Consider the following 15,779-nt stretch of genomic DNA (forward strand, 5'->3'; position numbering starts at 1 on the left):
AGCCTCTTTTCAAATAAAGCAAACATATGAAAAAGACTGCAGCTCTAGGTAAGCTTCACTGGAGAACAGTAGATGCTATATATATAAAAGGGGGAGAGAAGTCTACACATTTTCCAAGAATTTTTGTTGTTTTTCTTTACTGAGACAATGGTTACATATTTACTGTTGGATAAAAAGTTGTCTGACTAAGTTGTCCAAACTGAGCTGTACACATTTATTTTCTTTTTCTCTGGTTAACAAATTTCTAAAATATACTACTTCTTTCACGCAAAATTAGATTAGTTGCTACCATTAAAATCAGCTCTTAGCAGACATTGGAAGAAAAAGTATAGCTTTCTGCCCAGGTCCTGTTTTGGATCCAAGTTTATACTGCCCAGTTCGTTTCAGTGCCACATACCAACCGGAGTATTTCCTTGACCGGTAAGTATTGTAGTTATTAGATTCCAGTCGTTCAAAAAAGAAACACTCGTCTGTAACACATTTCTGAAAAATAAAGGAAGAATTACTTGTTATTATACTTTTCATATTAAATATTTATGATAGTATAAGGCCTATCCTGCTCAACCAGCAGCAGTGGTCTTGGGTTCAGCAGGACAAACAAACTAACAAGACTCAATAGGCCAAAATGTGACACAAACTAGCTGTGCAGAAGGATGCAGGCCAGGAACACAGCATGTTATCAGGCCAGCATCAAGCATGTCTCTTCAGCAGGAGTCCAGCCACCATTCTCCAGCCCCTACGACAGACAGGTCAGGTGTTAAGCAACAAGACCACACAAATGGTACCGGAACCACACTGGTTCAGACTGGAACAATCCCATGAACATGTATCCGGGGGTCCCCCACAAGGAGAGACATACCCAGTAATAAAAAGTACATTGTACTTAGGGAAGCCCAAAGCTATAGCTTCCAGTAGGTATTTATGATCCATCCACACTCCTCCCAGTCTCAAGACAGGTCACCAATCAGGGGTCATTTTTACTTTTATCAGGTTTTCAGTGACGCAGTGCGAGAAAGGTAACCTAGTGTAATCTTCCGATAAAGAAGGAGGAAGTTTGTTAATAACTTTACTCACAGAAACAGAATTAATTCCCTCAAGTATAACAATTTTCTTTAGTGGCTAAAGTTGTTTTATGGCATAAAAAGAACAGTTTATTGCATAGAAAATAATTAATGGTATATAATGCCAAAAATTATATTGGAACATTATACTACATATGAATAGCAGTCTCCAAACACTAATAGACAATGACGAATAAGTAATATAGAACATATTGATTTCTGGCAATCTCTTTCTTGAGGGAGGGGAAAGGACTCTGCCTTTTTATTTCAATTCAACTATTTATCATGAAAAAATAGCTGACTTTCCAATAGCTGGGCCTGGAAATAATATTCTAAAGTAATAGAGACTAATGGGCTGCCACATTATTTAAATGTTCAAAACACAAGTTCACAGGGTAGCATTGATGATACTTACAGACCTCTAGCATGGGGAGGGAGGAGATCAAGAGTTACTCACTTTAAAAGAAAAAACATCATTTATTTTTTACATTGCAATTATATATATTATCAATCGAATGAAAAACTTACATAGAAAACCATATAAATTTTTACACATTTGTATCTACACATATAAAATTATGCACAGATATACTGCATAAATATATGGCTTTGTATACCAGATTTCAGCTTATTTTTATATTACTCATATCTAGGAAACTTCAGGTTTGGGAAAACCCACAGTAAAAAGACTTGAACCTTTCCCCAGATTCTTTGTTTCCAAGATAAGACAAACAATCACACAAACTGTGACAAAAACATGACAAAAATTAAAAGTAAAGGACTAGAAAAGAAAAAAAGTAAATAATGTGTCTCAGCCATCTGAAATAAGGGTATGATATTAGATCCTATAATCTGCTTCTAGAGATAAGAATTTTACTGGATATTTGCTTGGTTTTAACATTTTGACCACTGTTCATTGAATTAAAAATTGAAATACAAACTTAAGTAATTTGCCATTATATAATATATTACCAATAAAGATACTTAAGTCTTCCTGATGCAAATAATTCATATGTGGCCTTACAGAGAAGCAAACATTGTATAGGACCCAGCTATATGATACACAGGACTGTCTTATGTTGTTCATAAAGATTCAAGTATGATAAAAGTAATATAAATATCCCAAGAATAATGTAGATATTTCAAATCCAATGCTTTCACTCTACCTTGGGTGAAATTTAGTACCCTTCTTATGTGAACTGAAGTTAACCTCTCCTAACTTTATTTTCATCGCAACTGGTTTAAAAAAAAAAAAACTCTCTTTTTCTTATTCCAGGTTTAACACCAGAAATAGAAATGGAGAGGAAGTAAAGAGTGAAAGGAAAAGTCATAGTAATCCTGAAGGTAATGTGAAAGGTCATTATCAACCTTCATAGGCTGATTCTCCATAGGTAAACTTAAGACCATTCCATCATATGTTCATTTTTGGTATGCTGTCAGCTTCCGGCTGCCCCACCTTGCTAGATGGCACTCCCTACAGTGCTTGGCCTCCTGGGATTTTGCCATGCCAATAATGTTTGCCTTTTCAGCCAGTTCCTAATATTTCAGAGAAAATAAATAGTACCAGGGACTAAGTGGATACATCATGGAACCCACAAACTCTTTTTTTTTTTACAGAGGTTACTAGTACCTTTGAAAAAACAGTGGAGGGAAGGAAAACTTGCATTTGTGCTGAATGTTCAGCCATGTAAATTTACAAAACAACTGTCCTGCACTTGACGACATTATTTTTTTAAATCAGTAGTAGAGCCAGAATTCAGTTCTTAAGAAAAGCAGTTGTTTAACAGCCCAATATAAATACAATTTTCAAGTTGTCCATTCTAAGTTTACAAATCATCTTCAGTGACTGTGATCTCAGTGTTCCTATTAAAAATTGGTACAATATAATTTTTATTAAACATTCTAAACATATTTACAGAGCTCTTTTCCTATTCTCAATGTTTCTTCACCATTTCAAACTTAAGAGAAAAAGGTCTTCAGAAGACGTCATAAAGGAAATGGATAAGTTACTACTAAGGGATTGTAACCACTTGTACCTTGCTTTTAAGGCCTTATTTTATACAGGCTAAGAGCTGAGAAGTTCATGGTTATTGAGGGCTTTCATGCACATCATTTCATTTAAAAAAGCACAACAATCTTTTAACATAATTAAACTCATTAACAAATGAGGAATTTAAAGCTCAGTGCTTCTAGTAACTTATTTTAGATTGTGCATACCTTTTGTCCATATATCTTACCTGACACCTTTTCATCAAATTAAGTTTTCCTTTATTTCGTTGATTTTTTTAAGATTTAAGAATAATTTGAGGGTACAGGAAGCACACAGTTCAAACAATGCATTTATTCATTCAATGTATATGTATTTTTTTCTTCTAAACACCTGGGACACATCAGTGAACAAAACTAAACAAAAACCCCTGCCTTTGTGCCACTCAAATTCTAGCTAGGGGAGACACACAATAAGCAATGAGCATAACTGAAAAAATAATATTCTATGTTAAAAGATGAGAAATATGAGGGGAAAAAAGTCAAGCTGAGCAGGGTAAGAGGGACCGGGAGTGGGGGGCAGAGGTTAGGCTGTAATATTAAGCAGCACGGTTACAGTAGGCTCCACTGAGAAAGTGATTTTCGAGTAAACACTTAAAAGAGGTGAAGGAGTTGACCACCCAGATGTCAGAGAAGAGCATTCCAATCAGAACAGTTGTGCACAAGCCCTGCGACAAGATCATACCTGAGTGTTTGGGGCCAATGTGGTTGAAGTAGAAGGCTTGAGAGGAAGAGTAGTAGGAAATGAGGTCAGAGAGGGAGGCAATGGCATGGGAAAGGAGATCAGAAACCAAAGAATTTTGAAAGCTAGTGTAAATATTTTGGCTCCTACTCTAAGAAAATGGAGAGCCACTGTAGGCTTTTGAGCAGAAAAACAACATGATCTGACATATTTTTCCAGGATTACTCTTGCTGTCAAGACTACAGGGGGCCAAAAGTAGACAGAGAGAAACCAGTTAGAGGCTTACTGAGTAATATAGGCAGAGAGAATAGAGACTCAGACCACAGAGGTAACAGTAGACAAGAAGCTGCCTTATATTTTGATGGGAGAGTCAACAGGGTTTCCCGATAGACTAGATGTACAGTGTGACAGAAACAGGAATCAAGGATAGCACTGAAGTTTATGTTCTAGAATGATGGACTTGCCATCAATTGAGATGGGAAAAACTATGAGTGGGAAACACTTTATAGGAAAAGGTTAGTAATTCAGTTTTGCACATGTTGAGTTTGAGATGAATATTAGATATCCAAATGGTGATAAGTATTAATTGAGCACCTACTGTGCAACAGATGCATCACGTAATTTTCTTTCTCTCTTGCTAATGCCAATAACCACAAAATTGGAAGTTGAAATGTATTCATTTATCTGAAGTGCTAGAAAGTGTGTTACATAAAATAATTTCAATAAAACATTATTCTCAATTCTAAAAGGTATGAACCCTAAAAAAAGGAATATAGATATGCACACATATGGCAGCCATATAAACCTGTTGTATGTTAGTGATGGGACAACATGTCAAAGTTTTCCTGGAGGCTGTCCACATAAACCAGCTTAGTGGGGTCCTATAAGAGGGGCCCAATAACCATTTGTTGATACTGATAATGATGCTAATTACTTTAAAGATGGTGCTGGGAGATTGACCCTTCATGGGGATATCTGAATACAGAAAAAACTAATGTAGTGTGAAAAAGCATAATCAATACTTTAAATAGCTTGACTTGTTTTTCATCTAGATATTTAATTTACTTTTAAATTTAAAAAAATAAATTTATGTGAGATATTGACACAAAATGAAAAGCTGATCCTGGGAAATGGTGGGAGCCAGGTTTCCCACTGTTGGGGCAGGAGGTTACAGACAAGCCAAGGAGGGGAGGTTAATTATTCATGTGGTACTGATAGAGTAGGGTTGGATACATCAGTATGATCTAACTCATTTAGTTGAATATAGATACAGATGGCTAAATATAGAAATATCTATAGATATGTATATACACCCAGGTCAGTATATGCATATATTTCTTGTTCTGTCAGCACAGGGCTTAAAAGCAAAGACACCTTAGTAGCAATAAGCACACCCAGCATCTAGATCATGTTTTCTAATACCATTCTCCAATAAAAGGAACAAAGGCTCCCTGGAGGAATGGCTCATTCTAGGCTGGCAAAGGGAATATACAGGATGGTCCTGGAGCATTTCATAGGCCAAAAAGTAATGAAGTGCTCAAAACAGACATATTGATCGGGATATGTCAACAAGCACAGGAGCCAACTGAAAGAGCTCCCAATGGCCAAAGCTGGAACTATTTGAGCAACAAAATCAACAAAATCAATAATCTAATAAGTATTAGATTATAACTCAAACTATAAATAATATCTGTGATCATATACATATGTAAATGATTGAATAAATAAATAAATGGAACAGAATGGGCAGATTTCCCATGCAAAAGAATTCCAAATAAATTATGTAGATACCACCCCTCAAGGAGGTAAAGCATAACCATAACTCCCCATCCTTGGACTATGCATAGTGACTCCCCATCCTTGGACTATGCATAGTGACTTCCTTCCAAAGAGTATAGTACAGAAAGGGGAGGAAAGAGTAACTTTACAGTGAAGATAAATACTCTCTCAGCCAGGTGAGCAAGGTTAACATCATGAGTGATAAATCATGAAGACAGTGTGTACCCTTATATGATGTCATGAAAATAGTATCTTACTTCTGTGATCCTCTTCCCAAACACTCATAATCCTGTCTAACCATGAGGAAAACATCAGACAAAGCCAAACTGAAGGACATTCTAAAAAATGCCTGACCAGTACTCCTCAAACTGTCAAAGTAATAAAAAATAAAGAAAGCCTAAGAGACTGTCACAGTCTACAGGAGACTAAAACAGATGACAAAATATGGGCTTCTGGAACAGAAAAAGGACATTAGGTAAAAACTAAGAAAATATAAATAAAGTATGAACTTTAGCTAGTAGTAACATATCAATATTGATTAATTAGTTGTGACAAGTGTACCATACTAACATAGGACGTTGATAATAGGAGAAACTGAGTATGGAGCATATAGACACTATTATTTTTCTGTAAAACCATTCTAAAACTAAATTTATGTAAAAAAAAAAATGACCCTATAGTGGCTGTCCATTTTCTTAGAATAGGAGCCAAAATATTTATAATAGCCTTCAAAATTTCTATGGGATCTGCTTCCCTGTGTTATCCTATTATCTCTCTGACCCTAGTGTTACAAGTACTATCACAAAAAAGAGTTTCACGAGTAACTGAATATAGTAACTGCTCTAGCATTATATGAAAAATAAAAGTACCTCATTCATTTTTGTGCCCTACTATGCCCAAATACAGATAACTGTTTATACACACATACAACTTTATTTTATCAAACTGTAAATACCATGCAGTAAAGATTTTCATCTATTGTGTCAAATGCTGTTATCAGTGCCTGGTACATAGTAAGTGATCGATAAATATTTGTGTAACAATGAACAAATGAAACTATTTTAGATAGTGTACTCTAAAAATACAATTCAATGGCACTGAAAAATCTAAATAAGAACTAAAGAAGGAGGACCAGGGAAAATCCACACTAGGAATTGAAATACAGAACATGGTTTAAATGGATGACTTGGTCCCTGAGGAAACTAAACCAGATGGTCCTTTCCCGAGTTTGACTGTCCCAACTCTTGACTCTGTGAGGACCCCTGGTGGGCTGAGAAATCTGGGCTCGAAACTTGCCTTGATCCCTAACTAACTTGTATCTTTGGATCAAGCCCTTTAACTTCTCTGGGCATTGCTTCCCTCATCTGTAAAATAAGAAGATTGGATTAGATGATCTTTAGAATCCCCCCAATCTCTAATAGCTTTTGCACACAATACAAAAAGAAATAATAACTATTTTACTAGAATAAATTCTTTCAGCTCCCACATCCCCCCAGCCCTTGCCACGACCCCCACTTTCCGTTCCTTATGCATTGGCCTCACAATTCTAGTCCACTCCTAATTTTAGATTTGAACCTTATGACCATTTCCTCATGCTCTGTTTACTGGGTTGTTTATTCTTTTACAGTACTTTGAATTTGCAGTTTTGGCTTACGAGGGAGTTTGCTCAATAGGAATCTGAAAATGCTTTTGCTTACACCACACTTCTGAGAATTAAAAACAGACATGATGTAAGTATCAATGTTGGCGATTTCAGAACAAAATGAAACACACAGATTGTGCAAAGTTAAAAGTAAATTTGATCTTAATCTTGTAATTATCAATAGGTTGTATAAAATTTTTTAAATGTGCTCTAAAAGAAGCAATAATTCTTATTAGGCATTAACGTTTGCATTTAATCTAGTATTTTATCTCTTAAAATAGTCTACATTCCTATTCAATTACTGTATTTTTCTGACAAATTTAATCAGTATAGATTGTCAATCTGACTAATTAAGCCTTCAAAAATCTATTTTCCCCACTTTACTATACAGTAGATTTCATTTCATTGTTAAGTCCCCTCAACTAAGAAAGTTATTTTATAGGCAAAATGTATTTCACTTTTACAGCAATTAAATGAATATCCTCAGAGAATATAAATAATTTTTCCATATTTCACCATTGTGGATCAACACAAGTTACATTCTATAACTTACTGACATATTTTTTTCAGAGTTTTATGATCTATACTCTAGCATTATATAGAAAACAATGTGTAACTTTCAGCAGATGAACAGTCAAGTTTTTTCATACCAGTGCTAACATTGTGGTTGTTTGGTGATTTAAACTCAAAACTACAATTAACCTCACTATATGCAATTTTCTAAAAAATCTACAATTTGTGAACACTTAAATCATAAATCCTAATATTTGTTCTGGGCTTCTGTTGCTCATAGCAACAAAATTTATCCTGCTATGGAACTGAGTAAGAAGTCTTTTGTGCTTTAAAGAACTAATCAACTGCAACCTCCAGATATAGGCTTTGGCAGTTAAATTATAGTTTACTCTTTGAACTTTCATATTTCATAACTTCAAAAAGAGAGAAAAGACCCTTCAGAAAAGTTTTCAAACGGTGAGAAATCAGTAACCTGAATGCATTCATATCATTAATATGTGAAGATGCTGGTATAAAAATGGTATATAAACCGGTCTTCTCTCATATTCTAACTGGTAATAATCAATCTAACATAACTCTTAGAAACCAAATGTTTTATGTACCCAGAGCTTTCTGGGAGGAAACTAGAACGTTTTAGAAATTATTGCAGGAGTCACACATGTGTAAAATGCAGAAGAACCCCAAGATGTGCCATAACACAGCAATCTGAAAAAGGGCCAGGTAGCGGAATGAGAAGGATTATGCCTTTGGCAAGTACAAGTCCATAAATCCCAGTTTCTCCAGGTTATGAGGCACATCTGCAACCCCAAAATGATGGCTACTGGTCGGAATACTGGACTTACATGAAAAGTTGCTTTTGTCTTTTGTCGACAGCTCAATGATCTACAGATCTGACTCAGAGAGAGAATGTGCCACAAACTGAATCACTAGCATCTTCTCTTTGGTTTTGAGGTGGTGACACTTACTTTTTCATTTGAAAGTTGACCCAACCCAACCAGACCAATTTGAAAGAGATAGGATTGCTGCTGAAGAGGCATGGCAGCAAGCTGCACAAATTAGATGGTAAGACTAGAGATTAACTCGTGAACTTGGCAGGAATAAGTCATAGGATGGGAGCTGGCATATATGAATAGTGACAACAACTGGATCTTGGCTGGTACCACTCCTAAAGGAGACTAATAAATCCTGAATTTTCTATTTATGTTTAACAGCCATGGCTTTGTCCCTATGGAGTGTTTGATAAATTTCTACACATTGCTAAATTAATTCTTACTCCATCAACTTGGTGGAAATCTATTGCATCAAGAAGTGTTAATACACATCCAAGGAGATAGGAACACATTTAAGGCTAAATAAAATGCTATGACCTTAATCCTGTGGAAGTTGCTATTTAGCTAGTGAAGAAACTAGAAAATACTTTTTAGAACATCTTATGCTTCTGATGGTGCATAATCAACAGTTTAGGAAGCTTAATGCTTAGTCCCTGAATTCTGTAAGAACGCGATGACAGTTCAGTTTTCAGGACTATAGTTTGTCTCCTTTTTAATGTACCCTCGTAGTTTCAGAAGTACACTTTAAGATAGAGCACTGTTTGTTTTCATCACTTTTTTTAAATTTCAGATATTACAGGGGTACAAATGTTTTGGTTACATGGATTACTTTGTACTGCTTGAGTCAAAGTTATAAGTGTGCTCATCACCCAGATAGTGTACACTGTACCCATCAGATATGATTTCACCCCCTTCCCACTTGCAGGATTTTTACTTCCATCTGTGCACATGAGTGCCAATCAGTTAGTTCTAATTTAATAGTGAGAACATGTGGTGTTTGTTTTTCCATTCTTGTGATACTTCACATTCTCCTAGAATTGTCTCCAGTGCCATCCAGATTGTTCACTTTTAACAACTATGGGGATCTTTATCACTATAGATGTACCAATATTTCAGCCTGTGCTCAGGGTCACCATGACTACTAGATTACCGGAATTTATAATCTTAACAAATATAAGACCAGGGTAATAACTAATCTCAAGGCACTCACTGAGCCAGATTAAGACAGACATTTAAAGAGTGGTGCTTTAAAACTATTTGATTAGTGTTGTCCATAGTGAGTTCTGATAGAAGCAAATGTATATATCTCCTTTCTTTTCTCTACCACCCTCACTGTCTGACAGTAGCCAAACTAACACTACTGCAGAGGCCATAGTGATTTGTATAGTGATTTCATCCTAAGGTGAAAAGGGTAGGGGCATTGGAAACACTTTTTCCTCTCTCTCCTATGATATCAAAGTCATCCAAAATTACTTATTGATTCACTGTCCTGGAAAATATTTAAAATGCTACTTTGGTAGATTACCAAAGTATTATATCACCTCTTGTGTTGATAAGAGATTGGTAGGGAAAAAAAAGACAAGGACAGAGTGGAAGAAGCAAAAGTCACAAATTGTCCATCTTTTAGAGCTATATTTTTTACCTCATCCACTCCCCTGATTTAAGTACCACCTATATGCTGATGATACCCACATCTATATGTCAACATATATCTCTCCCCTAAGCCCCAGATTTATCATTCCAACTACTTAGTGAACATCTTCACCTGAATTTCCTATAAGCAACTCAAAGTAAATAGGTCTAACTTTGAACTTACTACCTTATCCCAAGTCTTTCTCTCTTCCTCCTTACCATTTCTCATCTACCTTTTCATCCAAACCAGAAACCTAAAAGCCATCTTTGACTTTTCTCTTTACTTCACTCCTAAATCAAATCAATCACAAGTGCTAGCACTTGACTCCATCCTTTGTCCTGCTGTCATTGCCAGGTCTGATCACCACTTGCCTGGACTATTACAGGGGCCCTCTAACTGGTCTCTCTCCACCAGTGTCGGCCCCCTCAAATGCACTCTTTACACTGCTGCCACAGTGACCTTTCTCAAATTCAAATCCGATCAGGTCTCTGCTTAAAACTCTCTATGGCTCTCCACTGCGCATAGTCAGCGTGGTGTGTAAGGCTCTTGCAGGCAGTCTGTGTACCTCTCCACCCCTCTTCCTCTTCCTTTCCACCTTTCTTTTCCTTTGCACTCTACACTCCAGTGTTAGTGAATTACTTGTAATTCTAGAGATACCCCAAATAGCTTTTTGCGTCCGTGCCTTTGCACATGTCGTATGTCCCAGAGTCGTCCATACCTTCTCTACTCCTGCTGCTCCGACTGCCTGCTCAACTCCTTCCTTTACATCACCTGAAATTCTACTTTTAGGTCATCTCCCCCAATTCCAGACAAATTGTATCACTTTCTTTCATATATTACTTCCTATGTCATTATATTTATTATCTTTTCCTCTATTACTATGCATGGATGCAAAATATAGAAACAAAACATCAAAAGCTTTACACATTACTACAAATACTCATTTACATTCCTGCCCCCCCTGGATTGCGACTCATTAAGGGTATACAGACCATGTGATACTCAGTTTTATAAGCCTGGTGCCTAGGACAGCATCTGGCACATTATACATCAATAAGTATTGGCTATTGCCGAAAAGGACTCTAAAGTTAATCCAATTGACCCACCCAAAATTAAGAGCTGCTACATCCAAATTTGTTATTAATATTTATGCTGTAAAAATCATGTAAATTGATGCTCTCAACATAAGTATATCTTTGTAAGATAATCGATCTGAAATAGGGATAGTTGAAATATCCTTTTTCTCCATCTGTTTCACTGTCTCTAAAAGTTCATAGGTCTTCATTCAGAAAAAAATTTCAAAAACTACTTTATACAACTCAAAACATGACAATTGCCTGATGCTATTAGGTTGCTTCTGTGGGGGCAGATATAGAGAGGTTTATAACTGGCCATTGGCATTGGTATACACACAACACACACACTTCTACATACATGTCCTATCTATTTCCCCCCAAGCAAAAAGGAATAAGATCTGTGTCTTCTGCAGTTTTTCTTTCTCTTTCTTTCTTTTTTTTTTTTTTTTTTTTTTGAGAGACAGGGTCTCGCTCTGTTACCTAGGCTAGAGTACAGTGACATCATCATAGCTCACCGCACCTTAAACTCCTGGTATCAATCAGGAGTCTGGTATCAATCAAACTCCTGATCCTCCCGCCTCAGCCTCCCAAAGTGCTAGGGTTACAGGTATGAGCCACCACACCCAGCCCTACTTCCTTAGTTTCCTGCACCATTCCCCACACACTGTGTATGCTCAACAGATATGCAATCCATTCCTATAATGGTGGAGCCTGCACTAGTGGAAAGAATACTAGCCAGGAGCTAGGCTCCCTGACTAGCCATGATAGAACAAAAAAGAAAATTTCCTGCCCTGATTTATACATAAATGAGAATAGCATGAGGAGGAAGTAACAATATTGAGGATCTGTTATGTGTCAGAAACTGATGTAAGCACTTGATATATAGTATTGAATTCAATCATTGCAAAACTCCAGTGATACTGGATCATTATTGTTTCTATTTTACAGGTGAGGGAATTAACTCAGAATAATTTGCCCAAGAACACACACAGCTAATAAGTGGCAGAGTCAGCATTTGCACCCAGGTTAAAAGCCCACATTCTCAACTACTATTCTATACTGCAAATGTTTTATATATCACATTCTACAGAATAAATTTGAAAACGGATAATCAAAATTATATGTATCTATTCCCACTGATCTTCATGTTTGATTGCATGGTATAAGAAAAAATTTTGAACAGTTTTATAGCTTTGCAGAGCAAAAGCAGTGACTTAGAGCTCATGCTCTGAATCAAGACTGCCCAAAGTCCAATCCAGTCTCTACTTCACATGAGCTGTGCTTTAAAAAAATGCAAAACCAGAAAGCATTACTTACAGAAGCCAGTAATCTTCCATCTTCCTTCATAGCAAGGTAACGGTTCGCACACACTCCTTTGATAGACACAACCCCTCTCTCTTCTGCTTGAAGTTGTAGTTTGACTGTAAGTAATGGGAAAAATTACCTTTGTAATACCATAGAGAAAAGAGCAAGCTCCACAACAATTACACAACATAAAGACAAAAGACACCCGAGCAACAACTAATGCACTTGAAAATTGGTGAGGCTGGGGGGTGAGGGGGGACAGGGAATATGGGGCAGATGTCAACTAAACTGTATTAGAGAGGATGAGATGCAGATCTGCTAGCACATCAGGCCTCAGGACTCCCTTGTCACTCCTGTGTCACAGAGTGAGCAGAAAAGGGTAATTAAAGTTAAGCTGAGGTAGCAATGTATCAGAGTTTAAAAACTGTTAATGTTTCAGATAGAGTCCCTGAGACACTTTGCTGGTTCTATACAATGTGAAATCTCAGCCAGTACTCAAGGATACTGCAATACTAGACTGTTCAGTCCAGTGGAATTAAATCTGGTTACACTCAAGTAAGCTTTTTTGTTGTCACTGTTCCATGTAGGGCTGGCTTTACAGTGAGGAAAGATAAAATAATTATACTTGAGATCTATAAGACTCTTAATAAGCAAAGCCACTGGATCCTATGGCCCAGCAAAGGCATAGGCTAAAGTTACATTTCATTTGCTGGGGTTAGGGGAAGGTCTTCTTAAAGGAGTAGTTTTAAATATTAAGTACTTTAAGATAGGAAATAAAAGCTATTACATTTCCACATGAAGAGAAATACTCAGGAAATAAAACAAAACAGACAAGCTAGCAAAAATTTGTTCTAAAAAATGGAGGAATAATCAACAATTCTACACCACAAAAATGATCTATTCCCTTCTATGCCTAACTAGAGGAGATATCATCTTCAGCCTGGTTTCTGAAAATAATAAAATACAACTTTATATCTTTATACTTAGATAAATGTTAAAGCCCTGGTTTTCACATTATATAAAAACCCTAATACTTCAGTTAGTATCAAAAATCACCTTTTTTAAATTATACACCTGAAAATTTTCTGCCATAGCTGTCAAAAAAGCAAGATATTTTCTCCATTATAAAAATATGAAGAGCTTGCCACCTACACTGTGATTAATGATTGTAAAATAGAACATTTTTATAGTATAAAAACATTTTTTTATTGTATACTAAGCACCTATTAATATGAAAGGAAGCTCTCACATTATCCTCCACTCAGAGCAGTGCTTCCTCCATTCAGAGCAGCTTTTAGGTTGTTTTTGTTTTTATTAGTTTGTTTGTTTTTGAGACAGGGTCTTGCTCTGTCACTGGAGCTAGAGTGCAGTGGAGGTCACCATAGCTCACAGCAACCTCAAACTCCTGGACTCAAATGATCCTCCTGCCTCAGCTTCCCAAGTAGCTGGGACTACAGGCAGGGGCTGCCACACCCAGCTAATTTTTCTATTTTTTTGTGGAGATAGGGTCTCACTCTTGCTCAGGCTGGTCTTAAACTCCTGGCCTCAAGTGATCTTCTCACCTTGGATTCCCAAAGAGCTACCATTACAGGCAAGATTGAACATGCACGGCCTTAGAGCAGTTTTATAGCACATATCTGGCCCTCCCACTGACTGAGATCTTTTGGAAAGCAGAGAACTATACTTTATCCATCTCTGTGGCACAGTACCCAGCACACAATAGTATCTAATGAATGTTTGTTGTTGCCTCATGGAAAAGAAAGACAGGGATAATATGGATTAGGTATTCTGAAAAATTCTCCCAGTATTAAGCTCCTAACAATGTCAAAGCATGAAAAAAAGAAGAAACTTTCAGAGGCCAAAAATAGGAAAAATAAAAATAAAAACAATTAAGCATAAGTTCAGAGAGAAAAAGCAAAAGATGTTGTACAATCATCAATATTTTATGTGTCAACTTGGCTAGGCTACAGTACCAGTAATTCAATTAAACACAAATCTGGGTGTTGCTGTAAAGGTATTTTATAGATGTGATTAAAATCCATGATCAGTTGACTTTAAGTAAAGACTATCCTTGATAATTTCATAGACCTCATTCAATCAGTCGAAAAGCCTCACGAGCAGAGCTAAGGCTTCCCAGAAGTAATTCTTCTTTCTGAACAGCTTCTAGCCTACCCATTCTGACAGCCTGCCTATGGATTTTAGAATTGCCTATCCAATCCCCACTATGGTAAAAGCCAATTACTTGCAACAAACCTCTTAACACATTATTTTTTAACAAAACAAACAACTGCAACAATGCAATAGGTCTCATACTGAAGTTTTACACAGATGCTAGGAGACTACAGAAAAGGACATATTTATTATTAGATGAAAAGACAGGGAATATTTCTAGGAGAGATGAGATTTGAACTAAGTTCTGAAGGATAAATAGGGTATAATCACATAAACAAGGTATTAGCTAGGGAAAGACATGGAGAATATAGAATTCTACATTCCATGTAGAATGTCATTCCAGGACTGAGGCATGAAACAGCCACACTTGTTCAAAATCATCAAGTCCTACACATATAAAGCAAGCAAGAAAATCCAGATGGAGAAACTGTATAGATCAAACCATGCAATTTATTTTTTTCATTTCATTTCAGAATATTACATGGCTACAAACACTTTGGTTACATATTTGCCTTTGGACCACCCAAGTCAGAGCTACAAGCCTGCCCATCCCCCAGAAAGTGTGCACCGCACCCATTAGGTGTGAAGTTACCCATCCCCCAACCCTCCTCCTACCTGCCTGACACCGGATGAATGTTACTTCCATATGTGTATGTAAGTGTTGACCAATTAGTGCCAATTTAATGGTGAGTACATGTAGTGCTTGTTTTTCCATTCTTATACTTCACTTTTAAGAATGGGCTGCAGCTCCATCCAGAATAGTACAGGAGGTGCTAGATCACCATTGTTTTTTGTGGCTGAGTAGTACTCCATGGTATTTATATACTACATTTTATTAATCCACTCATGTATTGATGGGTACCTTGAGTTGTTTCCACATCTTTGCAATTGTGAATTGTGCTGCTATAAACATTTGAGTTCAGATGTCTTTATTATAGAAAGTCTTTTTTTCCTTTAGGTAAATACCCAGTAATGGGACTGCTAGATCAAATGGTAGTTCTACTTTTAGTTCTTGGAAGTATCTTCATATTACTTTCCAT

At 36.5% G+C, this 15,779-nt stretch overlaps 1 protein-coding gene across 1 annotated transcript in view; it reads right to left on the reverse strand.

Annotated features, from left to right (window-relative positions):
* Positions 1-132: 132 nt before the first annotated feature.
* The window catches only part of FGF2 (fibroblast growth factor 2), a 56,513-nt gene continuing 40,866 nt past the window's right edge, over positions 133-15,779 (reverse strand). The window contains exons 2-3 of the mRNA XM_020280143.2: positions 12,580-12,683; positions 133-483 (exon numbers count right to left, since the gene is read on the reverse strand). Coding sequence (XP_020135732.2) covers positions 298-483; positions 12,580-12,683 — 290 coding nt within the window. The 3' untranslated portion in view covers positions 133-297. The remainder of the gene's footprint in view (positions 484-12,579; positions 12,684-15,779) is intronic.

Source organism: Microcebus murinus, chromosome 15 (assembly GCF_040939455.1).
Source record: "Microcebus murinus isolate Inina chromosome 15, M.murinus_Inina_mat1.0, whole genome shotgun sequence".
NCBI classification, from domain to species: domain Eukaryota; kingdom Metazoa; phylum Chordata; class Mammalia; order Primates; family Cheirogaleidae; genus Microcebus; species Microcebus murinus.